The sequence below is a fragment of the Balaenoptera acutorostrata genome, chromosome 13, assembly GCF_949987535.1.
Source record: "Balaenoptera acutorostrata chromosome 13, mBalAcu1.1, whole genome shotgun sequence".
Classification (NCBI taxonomy): Eukaryota; Metazoa; Chordata; class Mammalia; order Artiodactyla; family Balaenopteridae; genus Balaenoptera; species Balaenoptera acutorostrata.
Window position 1 is genome coordinate 85,357,285 of NC_080076.1, and position 17,656 is coordinate 85,374,940.

General features: G+C 50.3%; 1 protein-coding gene across 11 annotated transcripts in view; it reads right to left on the minus strand.

Moving 5' to 3' along the window:
• The window catches only part of KDM2B (lysine demethylase 2B), a 124,192-nt gene that overhangs the window by 2,986 nt on the left and 103,550 nt on the right, over positions 1 to 17,656 (minus strand). For 6 of the 11 annotated variants that reach the window (XM_057526177.1, XM_057526179.1, XM_057526180.1 and 3 more), the window contains 10 exons: positions 16,504 to 16,728; positions 11,170 to 11,313; positions 9,871 to 9,958; positions 9,429 to 9,697; positions 9,139 to 9,252; positions 8,456 to 8,494; positions 7,646 to 8,325; positions 6,807 to 6,970; positions 6,556 to 6,717; positions 5,660 to 5,878 (listed from right to left, as the gene is read on the minus strand). In XM_057526177.1, the coding sequence (XP_057382160.1) occupies positions 5,660 to 5,878; positions 6,556 to 6,717; positions 6,807 to 6,970; positions 7,646 to 8,325; positions 8,456 to 8,494; positions 9,139 to 9,252; positions 9,429 to 9,697; positions 9,871 to 9,958; positions 11,170 to 11,313; positions 16,504 to 16,728 (2,104 nt within the window). The remainder of the gene's footprint in view (positions 1 to 5,659; positions 5,879 to 6,555; positions 6,718 to 6,806; positions 6,971 to 7,645; positions 8,326 to 8,455; positions 8,495 to 9,138; positions 9,253 to 9,428; positions 9,698 to 9,870; positions 9,959 to 11,169; positions 11,314 to 16,503; positions 16,729 to 17,656) is intronic. The other 5 variants (XM_057526181.1, XM_057526178.1, XM_057526184.1 and 2 more) reach the window with 3 other exon arrangements.

Consider the following 17,656-nt stretch of genomic DNA (forward strand, 5'->3'; position numbering starts at 1 on the left):
TTAGTAATAAATTTAACGAAGAAAGTGAAAGACTTGTACACTGAAAACTAAAAAACAACGCTGAAAGAAATTAAAAGATATAAATGGAAAGACAGCCAATGTTCACGGATTAGAAAACTTAATATTAAAATGCCAATATTACCCAAAGCAGTCTACAGACTCAATGAAATTGCTATAAAATACCAAAAGCGGTTTTTTTTGCAGAAAAAGAAAAATGCATCTTAAGAATCATGTAGAAACTTAAGGGACCCTGAATTGCCAAAGCAACCTTGAAAAAGAAAAATAAAGTCAGAGGACTCACACTTCCTGATTTCAATACTACAAAGCCACAGCATGTGTTACTGGCATAAGGACAAACATATACACCAATGGAATAGAATTGAGAGCCCCAAAAATAAACCCTCAAATGGTCAAATGATTTTTGATGAGATGCCAAAATAATTCAGTGGGGGGAAAGACTTTTCAACAAATGGTGCTGGGAAAACTGGGTATCCACATGCAACAGGATGAAGCTAGACCACCCCCCCCCCATCACACCATATACAAAAATTAAGATTATTCAAAGACTTAACATAAGAGCTAAAACTATGAAACTCTTAGAAGAAAACATGGGAGATCTTCATGACCTTGGATTTGTCAACGGTTTCTTAAACACGACACCAAAAGCACAGGCCACAAAAGGGAAAAGACCGAACTTCATCAAAATTAAAAACTTTTGTACAAAGGACACTATCAAGAGTGAAAAAACAACACAGAGAATGGGAGAAAATATTTGCAAGTCATGTATCTGTTAAGGAATTAATATCCAGAATATATAAAGAAATCGTACAATTCAACAACAACACAAACAACCTGATTAAAAAATGGGCAAAAGACATGAATAGACATTTGTTCAAAGAAGATACACAAATGGTAAATAAGCAAACGAAAAGATGCTCAGTATCACGAATCATTAAGGAAATGCAAGTCAAGACCACATTGAGATCTTCATACGCATTAGCATGGTTTTCACTTAAACAAACAAACAAAAACCCCCAAACCCCAGAAAATGTTAGTAAGGATGTGGAGAAGTTGGAACCCTTTGCACTGTTAGTAGGAATGTAAAACAGTGCAGCTGCTCTGCAAAACAATATGGTAGTTTCTCAAAAAAAAGTAAACACAGAATTACCATGTGATTCAGCCAGTCCATTTCTGGTTATATACCCAAAGAACAATGAATTTATACACCCATGTTCACAGCAGCATTACTGACAATAGCCAAAAGACAGAAGCAACCCAAGTGTCCATTAGCAGATGAATGGATAAATAAAATGTGGTATATATATAATAAGCCAGTCCCAAAAGAAAAACTACTGTATGGTTCCACTTATGTGGGGTACCTAGAAGAGTCAAATTCAGGGACAGACAGTAGAATGGTGGTTGCCGGGGGCAGGAGAGGAAAGGGAGTGAGGAGTTAGTATTTAGTGGGTACAGAGTTTCTGACAGGGTGAAGAAGAGGTTCTGAAGACGGATGGTGGCGGCTGCACAACTACATGTCCATACTTAATGCTAGTGAACTGGACACTTAAGAATTGTTAAAATGGTAAATTTTATGTTATGTGTATCTTACCACAATAAAAAATTTTTTTTTAATTTAGAAAGCTGGAGAAAAGGTAACAATTCACTAGACTTGAGAAAGCTTAACCCCAAACTGGCTGAAGGAAAAGCAGAGAAGCAGATTTCTTCTACAGAAGACCTCAAAGGTACAGGTACTGGAAGCAACAAGTACAATGAAAGTGGGGCTAAAGATGGGGTTAGAGACAGAAGGACTGGTTGAAAATCTATTTAAGGAGCAGTAAGAGGCTGAAACTCCTTTCCCCAGCAAAAGAGGGGAGTTTGTCTCTGATGGGCAAGAGAAAGTCTCTAGACCAGGCACCACCAGGCACCGTGGAAGGTAGGGGCACCCCATGAAAAATGGGGGTTATAGGGAAATTTACCTGCTGACTGTCGAGACCTCCAGACTCCTTCCCTGCCAAGCCCTAGAACCCTGGCAGCCCGGCCTGAGCCCTTCGGTTGGGAGGTCAAGGAAAAAGTGTCCTTTGGCAACCTTGACCAGCTTAAGAGGAAAGACTGACAGATGTCATGTCTGGGTTTCCCCAAAGAAAACAACCCATGCTGACCGCCCAATGATACCCACAGCAGACCAGCTCCCACCGTGTCCCCAGAGCCTCCGATCACCTGAGCCGACAACCTCATGTTGACACTAAATCTGAGAAGGGCCCCTTAGGCAGGCCCACTGACTGCATCTGAAGGAATGTATGGTCTATGTGGAGAAGAAAATAAAACCATCAATATCCTCAGGATGGACAATATCTGGATCCAAGAAACAAGAACATGCCACTTTCCAAAAGTTCAGAGAACAAACTATAGCTGTAAAATTAAAAACACAGGCTAAACCATATGAAAACTGCCAATATTTGACTGTTTTCTGACCTACATAAAAAGCAGCTTCATATGTTTGAACCTAAAAAAAAGCAGAAATGAAAAACTCACTACAGTTGACCCTTGAACAACACGGGTTTGAACTGTGCGGGTCCACTCATATGCTGATTTTTTTCAATAGTAAATATTACAGGCTACAAATTAGTGGTTGAATCTGAGTTTGTGGAGGAAGTGCGGATACCAAGGGCCAACTGTTAAGTTATATTTGGATTTTCTACTGCAAGGAGGGCTGCACCCCTAGCCCCTAACTAGTTCAAGGGTCAGCTGTATATGAATTCTGTGATAAGTGGAGGAAAACCAGATACAGAGGTGGGAAAAAGGAAACAAAATTAAAGGTATCAAAGGACTACTAAAGAAAGAAAACAGAAGGGAAGGAAATAATTCAAGGCAATTTTCCAGAACCAAATTGAGAGATTGAAAGCGCTCATGAATGCTCAGTATAATCCCTGAAAATGGACTCAAACCAAGGCTCATCATCAAAAACTGCAAAAAACTTTGAGATAAAGATCATGTCCTACACGGGACTTCCCTGGTGGTCCAGTGGCTAAGACTCCACGCTCCCAATGCAAGGGGCCCAGGTTCGATCCCTTGTCAGGGGACTAGACCACATGCCGCAACTAAAGATTCTGCACGCTGCAACGAAGATCCTGCATCCCGCAACTAAGACCCGGCGCAGCCAAATTAATTAATTAAATTTTAAAAATAAATTTTTTAAAAAATTAAATAAATAAAAAGATCGTGTTCTACAGACTTCCAATGAGAGAAGATATTCACTGAAGGATGGAGAATCAAATCGTTTTGGATATCAACTCTGGAAGGCAGAAGCCAAAGGAGCAGTGCCTCCCACTTTGTGAAACAGTATGGTTCCCAAACTAGGACTATATAACCAGCTAAGCTATCAATTAAACATGAAGGTATAATACAGCCATTTTCAGACATATAAGGTCTGGAAGATGTCCTCTACCAAATGAGTAGATAAACCAAGAAAGAAGATACGGGACCAAGGAAAGAAGGGTCCCTGCACAAGACAGAAACCAAGGAAGTCCCAGGACGGGAGCTGTGCAGCAGGCAGAGACAGCCAAGTTCAAGTGGGGGCAGGAGGAAAAGAAGTCCAGGAGGGTGGTTTCCTACACAGACTGGTTGAGGGCCTGATGAGTTCACGTGGGGAAAGAATAGTACTCAAGTCTGTTACAGAGTCTGTTTAGAAACTAACCAAACAAAAATGAGGCAATTATTAACTCTAGGGAAAACAAACCAAAAAAATGTGCAAGAAAGGAAACATACCCATAATACACACTTTGGCTTAACAGTGGACAATACTTACATGGCCATAGTAAGGTAAATAATAGTGACTTAACCACAAATTGGGAAGATGAAGAGAGAAAAGGGAGCAGGGTAAGAGAATGTAAGAATGGTAATCCTTGTTCTCTGCATAGCAAGTTAACAAACACAGAGCATCTGAATAGGAAAAACAAACAAAAAACAACAAGAAACAGCAATGTAGGCTTGCTGTTTGGAAAAAATGGAGGTAAACAGAAACAAAGAGCTCAAGAGTTGAAGGTGGTTGCCTCAAGGTGAGAATCAGGGGCAGGGAAGGGGAAGCCAAAGGGCCACCTCGAGCACCCAATTAGCACTTCTACACGAAATGCAGCCTGAATATCAAAAACTAGACAACCACGGCTTCACTCTGCCACTAGACCTGATCCTCCAACCACACTGAAGGATCTGGAAATATGTCAAGTGCCATCCATTTTGTGGCAGAGACTTATTTTATCATTAACTAGTTATACTGACAGGAGGGGAAAACATTTTAAAAAGAACTGAATCTAGAAGAGACCGGGTATGAGAGAGATGGGCCTTCATATACATCACAGCTCTTAACGCAAACGCAGAGATCTGTACGTAGGTCCTGAGACAAAAAGATGACCTGAAAGGATTGTGGTGGAAAACAAAATGCAAAAAGATGATTTATACAAACACACATCATGGACTGTGCTGCAGGGGAGGGGGATTTATACTGGCATCTCTGCTACACATGCACGGTAACCAAATGAGAATAAGTGAAGAGTTCATTACTACCAGACACTTTAGAACAAGATGCTCCCCAGGCCCTCCTCCACGGGGCGGCCCCAGCATCAATTCAAGACCACGAGCTGAGCCTGGAGCTGGGGTCTTGGTGAAAGCTCACCTCAGTGTGGCTCTCTGTTCTCTGCCTCCATGGAATGCAACACCCCCCCTGCCCCCCACCTCGCCACCAATACTCCCCAAGGAGGAGGGTGGGCTCCCTAGGCACTGAGGTACAGCATCAGCTCCCACTCGGATGTGGCACTGGTAACAGGAAGGCGTTTCTCAGGCATGAACGTGGGATGGAGAGAGGGAAACAGCTAAACAGTATGTGAATCCTGACCAAGCCAGACATCAGATTGGATTGTGTCAAAATGTAATTTAAATGAGGTGAGGGTATCATTTATTACTTGGTAATTTCTGGAGGAAAAAAGTTTCTTTTCTCCTCCTTTTTTTTTTGGTCTCGTCCAAATCTTACACGCCCAATCTGACCATCCTGAGCGATCAGACGAGAACTGGGTTAGCTGGGCTGAGAACGGGCAGCGTTGCCTCTGTCCACCTCCCTGTTGGTTGTGCCCCAAGTCCTTAGGAACCAACTCCAGCCCCATCAGTAAGTGGGGGGAGTGAGGATTCCACTGTGGGGTTTCCTTCTTGTCAACAACAGGCCCCTTGATAGCAGGGTCAGGAGGGGGACACGTAAGCGACGACAACCATGGCAGAAATCAAGCTGCTTACTCCATTGGCCCGGCCTGGCCTCACTGCCGGCTACTCTCCCACACCCCCTGCTGCCAGGCGCCAGGTTGTCCACAGCACCCAAGGGAAGCTTTTCTAGCCCATATTTTGGGTCAAGATCCACTGCTATGTGCTCATGTGCTCTCACTGCTACTAGCACTATTTTTTGGTAGCAATTATTTAAAATCTAATAATGCTTATTTGTTTAATGTGTGTTTCCCCTCTAGACTAGGCCATGGGTCTGTCTTGTTCACTGGTGTGTCGTAGCGTCTAACACTGTGACCCTATAGCAGCAGGCACACAAGTATTTCCTTTCGAATGCAGAATGCCCAGCCTGTCCCCCGGGGTCCTGGGCAGACCCCGATGGGTGCCCCTGACTGACCTGACAGGTTGATTTCGGTTAAGGAGTCTCGGGTGGTGGTGCCCACAGCAGTGAGCAGGTTGATGGACTGGTCAGTGACGTGGTTACAGTAACTAAGGTGGAGCTTGGAGAGCAGGGGCATGTGGCGAATGATAAGCCGCAGGGAGGCGTCTGTGATGTCCAGGCCGGCCAGACGCAGCTCCACAATGTTCCGGAGCTTACTCCGATTGTCCATCTGACCTGAGGGAGCAGGACAGAGAGGCAACATGTCACCCTGACATGACACTTTACAAGGCCCACCAGCCAGGTGGAACACCTGGGTTTCATTTAGCCGTTGAGTGTCTCCCCCAAAAGATCAAAACTGGTTCCAACACTTAAAAGTCGGAATATTCCACATCAAGTTTTACACTTGTAGATTCTTTAAAAGTCAGAACACCTAGAAGCACAGAGCCTGCATTCCACCCAGCAGTGCTCAGCCAGTTGGGAGTACAGACAGCACAGCATCTCTGGGTCACCACAGATTCCTCATTTAAGGTACTGGTGGGGAGCAGTGAGCCCTGCAACCCGACCTAGGAGGGCTTCATCCCGTGAGGCCCTGTCCGGCCACACTGACCCCGATGCTTGAGGCTTAAAGCCAACGAAGGACAAATTAACATAGAAGCAGTGAGATGCACACTGAGTTCCCAAAGTGGCATCCTGGGAGCCTCTGCTCTCTCACGGGTCCCCTCTTGTACCCAAAGCTAACTGAGAACAGCAGCTGGGACTCAGCTGGGACTTCAGCTCTGCTGAAGCCAGAGAAGGCTTGAAGACATGACTACCAGATGGGGTCTGGTAGTCAGACCAGATCCAGTGGCACAGCTTGGTCATACCACCTTGTGACCCCCTGCCTTGGGTACACCCCTGTCCTGGACACTCACCTGGCCTGTTATCTGTAGGCGGGGACAGGAGATCCCGCATCTGGGCGTCCTTTAGTCCTTCTACCCACTGGACATCCAGGGTCCGGAGCAGCGGACAACTGGAGCTACAGAGGGCTGAGACTGCGATCCATGAGCAGCCGGACAGCACCAAGTCTCGGAGCCCTGGCGGGGGACAGAGAGGGGGTGGCAGGTCAGGTGATACACCCCAGCCCCTGCTACTGCACACTGAGGGTCCCTGGCCCAGTGCTCACCAGGCAAGCGGTTGATGAGCCAGCTCAGCTGTTTCTTGGAGATATTGGTCCAGCTGAGGTCCAGGGAGACAGGCTGTCGCCGGATGATGCCGCTCAGCATCAGGGGTGTGATGGACTTGCAGTGGTTCAGGTCGATGCGGGTCCATAACCGCTTATCACAGCACCTGCGGGCCAGGCCCAGCAGAGGGGGCAACGTCAGAGCTGGGAGCTCTCCTGGGGAGCCCCCCTGCATGGCTGTGGTCAGTCCCCCATCTACCAAGCCTGGGGGAGGCTCCTTAACTTCGTCCCCTGGACCCTTCTGTTTAGTTTCCGTCTCGCTGGCACCTGAGAGCCTCTGCTCTGATTGTCACAGCCCTTCTCCCCCCCCACCCCCATGGAAACTACCAGAAGCTGTAAAGTATTTATTGGGGGCTTAATTACACCCTCCACAGGCCATATCTCAGAACAACCCTGCATCATGCCTGTTCACAGATGAAGGTAAGTAACTTGGCCAAGGTCAGAGACCGTTCCAGCTGGGAACTATCAAAGCAGGGATTAAGGTCAGGAACTGGCACAGCACTCGTAACCTGGGCTAGCTCTTTAAGGACAAGGACTCCCCCTGGTCCTCAGTTCATCTTCCAAGAAGCTAAATCAGGAAAGCAAATAGGGTTCCCCTGTTTTGACAAGACCACACTGACTGTAGCTGCTAGACCTCTTTGAGGAGGACACTTAAGCTGGACGGGGCTTAGAAAGAGCATCACGAGCGACTCCAGTGGGGACGCATGTGCCATCCCTGGTCTAGCCCAAGCCTTCGCCTGACCCCCTGGTGCCCCCATCCGAACTCAGCCGGCGCCCCTCACCAGCGGTTCCAGGTCCTGCAGACCCGCATGCAGACACACAGGTCTTGGTGGCTGAGGTAGCTGAAGACGGCCATCCACACCTCCCTGTGCATAACGTGGGCCGCCCCATCATCCAGGGGCAGCGAGTCGGGCGGGGGGCTGATGGGGGGCGGCCGGATCACATGTCGCTCCATCTGGATGCACTTGGGCGGGGACACGGAGGGAGGGGGCCGGGAGATGACTCGGGGCGGGCTGCGCAGGCCGGGCCCCAGCTGGTGCCGCAGCTCCCGGGGGGTGCCGTTGGGCCCCTTGCTGAAGCGGTGAGGGCGCTCACAGAGGCCCAGGGGCCGCTTGGGCTCCTCGTTCTCGCTCTCAGGCTCCGACTTGATGGGCTGGTGGTTCTCGTGGGCCAGGCTGCTCTCCGTCTTCTGGATCTCCTGGTTGAGCTCCTTGCTCAGCTCCTTGCTCAGCTCCTTGTTGGGGAGTCGCCGCTTCCGGCGCATCTTCACCTTCCTCTTCTCCTCGGGGCCCTCCGCCCCCTCCGTGCTGGGGCCGGCGGTCGGGGAGCTGGAGCGGGAGTGGTCGCTCTCCCTCGTCTTGGGGGGCGCCTCGGGCAGGTCGTCCTCCGGCTCCTGCTTGAAGCGCCTGAGAGGCTTGTTGGCCAGAGCCATTCGGTCCTCAGCGTTCTTCCAGGACCGCCGCTGAGGGAGGAGGGGGAGCGTGGGGGGGTGAGCCCCTAGACCCGGAGCTGCGCCTACCCAGGCCTCCCACCCTCCACCCCAGGACCCATTGCCCCAGGAGCGGGCCTGGGGCGAGGGCGGAAGATGGTACCTTTTTCCTGAAAAGCTTATCTTCTTTGCCGGGTTTTAGCTGTCACAGGAAAGAAAGGATGCAGAGCTTGCTCCCAGGGTTCGTGGGATTTGGTCCCCTCTACACCCAGCCCCACCAACAGAGGCTGGAGGGTCACCTTCCCAACAAATCCCATCTTCTCTGCTCTGACAGATGGGTGGGCCCTGCCTGCTGGTTTTAAGGAAGAAGCTGGAACTGGCGGAGGGTGATCGAGCTGTCCCCACCCAACTGACCTCCCACCCCCTGGACAGACCCAGAGATATGCAGTCGCCCATTCAGGTCGGACTTGGCTCGGGGAGCCTGTCCCAGAGGCAGGGTCTGCAGGATTCCCAGCCGAGCCTTAATGGCTAGAGCGAGAAGACAACCAGGCGCCACCTCGTGGCTGATGCTGGAAGGGCCGGTGGGCGAAGAGGGGCCGCCAGGATCCTCCGAGGTTCCCCAGATCCACAGGGCTTCCCCGCGGCAGCTTCAGCTTCCCAGGCCCCACGCCGGAACCACGAGCCAGAGCCTCGGGGCTGAGGCCTGGGAAGCTACGGTGAACAGGTGCCTCGGAGCGTCTGCGGCAATGGGTTCGAGGACCAGTGGGGCGGGGCGGGGCGGGGCGGGGGCGGCCCGGGACTCGTGAGTCCCCGGGGCCTGGGGAGGGCGGGGCGACGTGGGAGCACCTGCTGCTGGAAGTAAGTGAGACTGGATCTCCACCAGGGGCTGAGGCTGCTGCCTAGAGGGGGCCTCGGCGAGAGGTGAGAGGAGGAACCGGGGGACGTTTGAAGCGTCGAGGCCTAAAGGGGTGGGAAGAGGAGTGACTCGCTGGTTTTCCCCTCCTTTCTCTCGGGCCGGGCTCTCAGGACTTCCGTGACTTCAGCTCTCCCCGCCGCCCATCCCCGCCCCCGCCCGCGCGCCCCTGCACCCGGGACCAGCCAGGCCACCCCTCGCTGCCCGCCCCTCCCAGTCGTACTCGCTTGCGTCCACTCAGCTCCTGGGGCTTCTCGTATTTCCGCTTCCTCCTCAGGTGCACATCGTCTGACTTTCGGCGCAGGATGCCGTCAGGGGGCAGCTTCTTGGGGTGCTCGTCCGACCTGCGCCGGGGCGCCTCCTCACACTCACTCCTCCGCCTGGCAGGCTCCTGGCCCTCCTTGTTGTCGCGGTTCATCTTCTGCTCCTTGAGCAGGGAGCCGGGCAGGTTTGAGGCGTACTTAAAGCCAGGGCCACGCTTTTGCTTGTAGGCCAAAAACAGAGAAGGAACACACAAACTGTATATCTTTGGACATGCCCTTGCCCCCGAGTCCGCGGTACCCCTCAAGCCCCCATCGCCGTGGGCGGGGAGACAGGCTGGGTCTGGCAAGGCCAAGGTCTACCCCCTCCCGGGCTGACCCCTGGGACTTGGAGCCCAGCACTCACTTTCCCGGTCTTGCCGGCGTGGTTACACTTTGGACACTCCCAGCAGTTTGGAAGCTCATCGTTGACCACGCCCTCTGACTCCTTAATCTGGGAGGGACACACAGCAGTCAGCAAGCAGGGAGGGGGTGGACAAGGCCAGCTCCACCAAGGGCATCAACACCCCCTCCCAAAAGCCATTTCCATACCACCTTTGGCCAAGAGAGAACAAGAGTGGTTAAGACGGGTGGCTCTGGATTCAGGTCAGCATTCAAATCCTGATAGTGCCTCTTCCTAGCTCCCTGACCCTGGGCAAATCACTCCACCTCTGTGGGCCAGTGCCCTCAGCCATAAAATGGAGTGTGCCTGTCTCACTGGAGTTATGTGAGAATTCAATGAGGTAACCTGGTGAAAGCAATTAGCTCAGGGCCTGGCACCCAGCAAGGACCCACACACCATTCAGTCATTTAACAGCACCAAACTGGGTGCGTGGTGTCAGCAAGTCAGATGTGCTTTCCCTGGAGCTTCTGATCCAGGAGAGAGAGAAGTGACCAGGGGCCAGGGGAAAAGCATAGCACCCCTTTTCAGAGGGGGAGGTGTGTGTGCTGGGGAGAGGGGACAGTCACGACAAACCCCACTACCAGCACCGAGGGAAAGGGGACTGACACCTCAGAGTTGAAGCACCCTTTGGGGCAGGCCCACTCTCATCTCTCTAAACACAGGTACAGCTGGGCTGATGGGAGGTGCCAAGTAGGCTGACATTCTCTTGAGGCAGAAGGTATGAGCTATGTGCCAGCCCAGAGCAGTCTCTTCCTTTCAAAGGTGGAACCTGCTGCCTAAGACAGGCAGGCACAGCACGACGGTCCCCAGGAGGCAGTCCTGCCCTGGGCACACCAAGGGAACAGGTTCCTGGCACATGGGACAGGAATGCAACCACCTGTTGTCACAGGACCCGCCCTCCCCTGGCCCAGGCCTTTTTTCCCAGAAGCCCTGAGAGCAGCCCAACTACCCACTCTCTCCCTCTGGCCCAGGTGCAAGACTCTGGGAACTCTCTGTGGTTCTGAGGTCCTGGGAGGTGGAATGTGTGTGTCTGTGTGTGTGTTCACTCCCGCAAAGACATGGGTGCAAGGTCTGAGCTACTCCAGAACCTTCTCGCCCTCAGCTCATCATCGGACACAGAGAATCCCCCAGACTCAGAGTCCTCCAGGGAGGGAACCTAGTCTCACTCCCCTCCACCCCCCAAACCCCCGGAGCATCGGCACCACCAGAGGCCCAGGGTGAGGCGCCAAGCGGCACAGCCAGATGTCCCCGAGGCTGCTCACCTTAAGGCATCCAGGGTGGATGATTTCGTTGCAGATGGAGCACTCCATGAGCATGAGGTTAAACTTGCCTTCTTCCTCTTCCACTGTGTCCTCTTTTCCTGCCTCGCCACACACTAGACACACGGCGGTGTGGGGCAGCACTGGCTGAAGAGCGGGGAGAACACACAGGAGTCAGCACGGCCGGGACCCCATGGGAAACACATCAAAGGCAATGAGGTGCTGCCCTGGGGCCTTCCAGGAGCTGCGGGAGAACCAGCCCAGGCACTGCGCATCGTTCATGCATTCATTCATTCAAATACTTATCTGGCTACTACCTCCACGTGCCAGGTACCACTCCAAGTGCTGGCTATAGCACTGAACCAGAGAGATAAAAGTCTCTGCCATCCTGAGCTTACATTTTAGTGGAGGGAGGCGAGCAAAATGAAGAAGAGTCTGTTAGATGGTGACAAGGGAAATGGAGAAAAATAAAGCAAGGAGGGCCAGGCCAGCAGTGAGGTGGAGGAAAGGAGGGCTAATCTGAAACGCAGGGGTCAGGGACAGCCTCACATATGAGAAAAGACCTGCAGGAGGAGGTGGGGCATGAACTGAGCCCAGATCTGTAGGGGCTGAGGCCGCATCTCTCCAGCGGCTATCAAAGCACAGTCTAAGGACTCCGGGTCCTCAAGACTTTACAGGGAGGTCAAACTATCTTCAGAATACCACTAAGACATCATCTGCCTTTTTCACTGTGTTGACACTTGCACTGGTGGGTGAAACTGCTGGCACCTGTCAGGGCAGAGGCTCCAATGTGCCCAGGCAGTCACTGGGCCATTCCTGGCCACATGCTTCTTAAAAAGATCACCAGTTTCATTTAAGGATATCTTTAATAAAGCAGTAAGAATTATTAATTTTATTAAAACTCTGACCTCCGAGTACAAATTCTTTTAATATTCTGCATGACAAAATAGGAAGTATGCATCAACTACTTCAGCTGAAAACCAAAGGTTGATGGTTATCTAAAGGAAAAGCTCTTGTGACCAAGCCGTGAACTGAACTGGTCACTTTCTCCATAGAACACCATTTTACTTGAAAGAATGACTGATTATTTAAAAAAAAAAAAAAAAAAAGGGTATTGGCACGTCTTCTCAAAGATGAAATAAGTAAGCCTGTCACTTTCAGAAAAATAACTTAAAATATTTGTTGCAGATGATGAAATTTGAATTTTCAAACAAAAATTAGAATTTTGGAAAACTTACATCAGCCACCGTGAACTAGACAGCTTCTCGATACTTAAAGACTTTTCTGAGGACATTGGTGCTGGTGTTAACAAATGTGTTTTTTTTTTTTTAAACACTGTATAACACTATGTACCCCTATTTGGAAAATCTGTAAAACTCAGTGAGCCAGTGTTTTCCAAATGACCAATATCTGATGTTATAACATTAGGCATGAGCAAATGAGGGGCAAGAACGACTAATGAATTTTAATGTAACAGTAGGAAAAGTTCACTGATACAGTTTCAGATTCCACATTACAACTAACCTTTAAGCACTTGCCACCTGTTGAGCTCTGGTGGTGGATGAGAAGTATATCCACGATTATCTGAAAAGGCTATTAAAAGACTCCTCCCAGGAATTCCCTGGCAGTCCAGCGGTTTGGACTCCACGCTTTCACAGTCACAAGCTGAGCTGCGCAGACCCACCCACCAAAAAAGACTCCTCTCTTTTTCAACCACATATTTATGAGGCCAGGTTTTCCTCATATAGTGCCTCCAAAACAACATCACAGAATGAATATAGAGGCATATATGAAAATCTAGGTCTTTTCTACTGAACCAGGCATAAAAAAGATTTACAAAAACATATAACAATGCTATTTTTCCTAATCGTTTTTGTTTCAGAAGATGTTATTTCTCCTAAAAATGTTATTTATGTTAATATGTAGTGGGTTTCTTGTAATTTGTAAATGAATTCAAAATATTTAAAATTTTTTATTACAGTAATATTAATAAATAAATAACCCACATAAACGAAAGCTCTTTGGGGTTTTCATAATTTTTAAGAGAGCAAAGGGGTCCCAAGACCACAAAGTTTGAGAGCTGATGTACCAGACTATAAACCCCTGTGGACAGGCTCTCAGTCTCTCCTCCTTATTTATACACGTCCACCTCCCAGTACTTGGGATCCAGAGGAAACACACAACCAATTCTTACTAAACTGAGTTAGAATAGCTTCAAATAAGCTGAGATATACACTCCACCAATAACTGGAAAAGTCTGGAAAATGGATAGAACACTGAAAGCAAAAGAGTCATCATTCGTTCAGACTCTGAAGTAGGCGAGGAGAGACAGAACCAGTCTCTGCAAAGTTACTGCAGGAGGGGAAACCCCGGCCAGGGCTACAGGGAGAGGGTGCTGGGCAGTGGGAAGGGATAAAGTCTGTGGAGGAAGCCTCCCCCATGGGAAGAGAGAGACTCACTCATCAGGGAAAAGGGCCTGGAAGAGGAGTAGAGGTGGGTCTGCCTGGGTCAGAGGTGGGTAAAACGTGGCAGGAAGTGCCCCAACAGAGTGTGAAGCCTGGAAGAAGAGCAAGGACCTCGAGTGAGGGTCGGGCTAAGGTTGCATTTGCCATCAGTCCCAGGTTGGAGAGGAAGACACACACAAAAGTGAGGTTTCCTTCAACCGACAATCCCTGTGCCAGGCACTGGGCCAGACACCAGGGCTGCAAAGAACAGGTGACGGCAGAGACAGCTTCCTATAACTGGACCTGGGTCACTGGAGGGAAGGTGAGGGTGAAAGAGAAAGTATGGCTAAAGAGGAAGAGATGGGGGCTTCCCTGGTGGCGCAGTGGTTAAGAATCCGCCTGCTAATGCAGGGGACATGGGTTCGAGCCCTGGTCCAGGAAGATCCCACATGCGGTGGAGCAACTAAGCCCGGGCGCCACAATTACTGAGCCTGTGCTCTAGAGCCCGTGCTCCGCAACAAGAGAAGCCACCGCAATGAGAAGCCCACCCACCGCAACAGAGTAGCCCCCGCTCACCGCAACTAGAGAAAGCCCACATGTAGCAACGAAGACCCAACACAGCCAAAAAAAATAAATTAATTTAAAAAAAAAATTAAGAGGAAGAGACGGTCCTGGGGCACTGCTAACATGCCAAGTTTTAGGTGACACTGTTCTCAAAACCCAGAGTCCCTATGGACAACTTCTCTTAAACCATGACAGAATGCAATAAGTTATGGACCCTCACTCCAGAAAAGTGCACATACACACAGGCACACATATAAAAATCCGTATTTAATTTCAAGGGGGTGCTCAAACTCCCTGAAATCCATTCAAATGACCTGGTACAGGTGACAAAAACACGAGCAACGAAACTTCGAAACCTCTACACAGCAAAGGAAACAATCAACAGAGTGAAAAGGCAATGTACATAATGAGAGAAAATATTTACAAACCATGTTATCTGATAAGGGGTTAATATCCGGAATATACGAAGAACTCCTATAACTCAACAACAAAATACAAACAATCCAATTTTAAAATAGGCAAAGGACTTCAACACATTTGTACAAAGAAGGTCTACAAATGACCAACAATCACATGAAAAGATGCTCAACATCACTAATCATCAGAGAAATGTAAATCAAAACCACAGTGAGGTATCACCTCACACCCATTAGGATGGCCACTGTCAAAAAAGAAAAAAACAACAAGTGCTGGCAAGGATGTGGAAAAACTGAAACCCTTGTGCACTACTGATGGGAATGTGAAATAGAGCAACCACTGTGGGAAACAGTCTGGAGATTCCTCAATTAAAAACGAAATGACCATACGATCCAACAATCCTACTTCTGGAGAGAGGTTTAGATATAGCAATATATCCGCAAGAATCCAAAGCAGGATCTCAGAGATACTGGCACATCCATGTTCGGTGCAGCGTTATTCACAATAGCCAAGAGGCGGCAGCAACTTAAATGTCCATGAGCAGATAAACAGATAAAGAAAATGCAGCACATCCATACAACAGAATATCATTCAGCCTTTAAAAAGAAGGGAATCCTGACACATGCTACAATGTGGATGAACCCGGAGAACATTAAAGCTGAGTGAAATAAGCTCACAGAGGGAGACATCCTGCCTGAATCCACTTACATGAGGTGTCCAAAGTAGTCACAATTAGAAACAGAAAGTAGAAAGGTGGTTGCCAGGGGCTGGGGGAGGGGGGATGAGGAGCTGCTGTTCAATGGATATAGAGTTTCCATTTGGCAAGATGAAAAAGTTCTAGAGATCAGTTTGCACAACAACGAGCATATAGGTAATATCACTGAACTGTACACTTTAAAATGGTCAAGACGGTAAATTGTGTAAGTTTTGGACCACAATTTTAAAAAGAGAGACAGACATAAGGAAAACACAAAAACACAAGCAGTATGTGTTGGAGGGGGAAGGGGAAGGTGCCCCAGGCTTGGAGGGGCATCAGCAGCCAGGGAGGAAGCCTCGCCTGATGCCAGGCTGGGCCTGTGAGGGTCTTACCCAGGGCCAAGGATCCTGTCCCTCCTGCTGAGCCTGCTTTCCTGTGGGAGCACGGAGATCACCGCTCCCTCAGGAAGGACCCTGGGGCCCGGAGCAGTACCCTAAGGAAGGCAGAATGCCTGAGTGTGTGCAGGGGGGATACACGGGCACAGCCAGGACCCTGCTGAGTTGCCAGAGCCTGAGCCCACTGCCCTGTCCTGGGGCAAGGCCGGAGGCCAGGTGAGATGGCCTGGAGGGGCTGGCCAGGCTTTCCAGCGGCCCAGCTCCTCCTGGACACCGTAAATCAGTCCTCCTTCTCTGGGACAGCCCCCTCAGGAGGGGCACTGACCTTCCACCCAGACCTCTGACTTTGAAGGCAGGACAGGAAGGAAGGGAGGGCCCAGAACCGTCATGAACTGGACCATAAATGTTGGCAACAGGGTCACAGACAGGACAGGCTGCCCTGACATCTTTAATGGCAGAGACTTCAAAGTACTCGCTCATCTAGGGAAGGAAGGAGTTGTAAGACCAGCAGACTACGAAGGAAAGGGAGCCTGAGCACATGGCAGGACCCCAGAGTCCTGCAGCGTGGAATCTGAAAACAGCATTAGTCTCCCCTTTCTTCCCAGGAGAGCGCACCCCTCCGGGGTTTCTGCTGTGGCCGCGTTCTCTTCAAGTGGAGGGACTGGGCAGACCCACGAGCAGAGGAACAGGCCGGCCTGAGGCACAGGTGGGGCCTGCATTCAGGAGCCCCCGCGTCCTGGAGCAAGGAAGGGCTGCCACCTCCACTCCCCGGGGGAGAAGCACCGCAGCCACTGGGAGGGGCGCCCCTGGGGGCACTCACCGCGATGCACTGCCGCATGATGCAGCTCTGCTTCATCCGCCCGGGGCCCCCGAACTTCTTCATGTCCTTGCAGAAGTGGCACTCTCCGCACTCCGTCCGCAGGCAGGCCTCGCACTTGCGGCATCGCGTCCGGCGCCGGCGAGCTCCCGCCGTGGTCCGGTTGGCGGCCAACTTCACCGCGGAGGCGGGGCCCAGCTTCCCCTTGGGCCGACCTACGGCCCGGTTCTGTGGGAGCACACACAGGACTGGTGAGATGGGGGCCCGCAGGGCCGGCCAGGCCCCGAGTCTGGGGGGTTATGGGTTGAAGTGTGTTCACCCAAAAGGTATGTTGAAGTCCTAACCCCAGAACCTCAGAACGTGACCTTACTTGGAAATTGGGTCTTTACAGACGAAACTTTTAAAATATGGTCACTAGGGTGGCCCTAATCCAATAGGACTGGTGTCCTTGTGAAAGGGGTAAATTTGGACACAAGCACAGAGAAGTCTTATGTGAAGACACAGAGAGAAGACGGCCATGTGCCTGGAGGGATGCCGCCATCTAGAAGCCAAGAAACGTCAAGGAAGCCAGCAAATGCCAGAAGCTGGAAGACGCAAGGAAGGGTCCTTGCCTAGAGCCGTCATGGAAAGCACCGCCCTGCAACACCTTGACTTCTGACTTCTAGGCTCCAGAACTGTGAGAGAATACGTTGTTTTAAGCCACCCAGTTTTTTTGGTTTTGTTTTTTTTAATTTTTATTGGAGTATAGTTGCCTTACAATGTTGTGTTAGTTTCTGCTGTACAGCAAAGTAAATCAGCTTTATGTACAAATATATCCCCTATTTTTTAGATTTCCTTCCCATTTAGGTCACCCTGAGTAGAGTTCCCTGTGCTATATGGTAGGTTCTCATTGATTACCTATTTTATACATAGCATCAATAGTGTATATATGTCAATCCCAATCTCCCAAGTCATCCCACCAGCACCTCTTCCTCCCTCGGCATCCGTACGTTAAGCCACCCCGTTTGTGGTGCTCCACTATGGCAGCCCCGGGAAGCTGACAGGGACACCCTGCTTTGGAGGGCAGCGCGCCTGGCTCAAGAGCCTTCTGCAGCCCCCCCACGTCAGGCCAGGCTCCTCGGGCTACCTGTGCTTCCGCAGGGAGGCCACACAATCC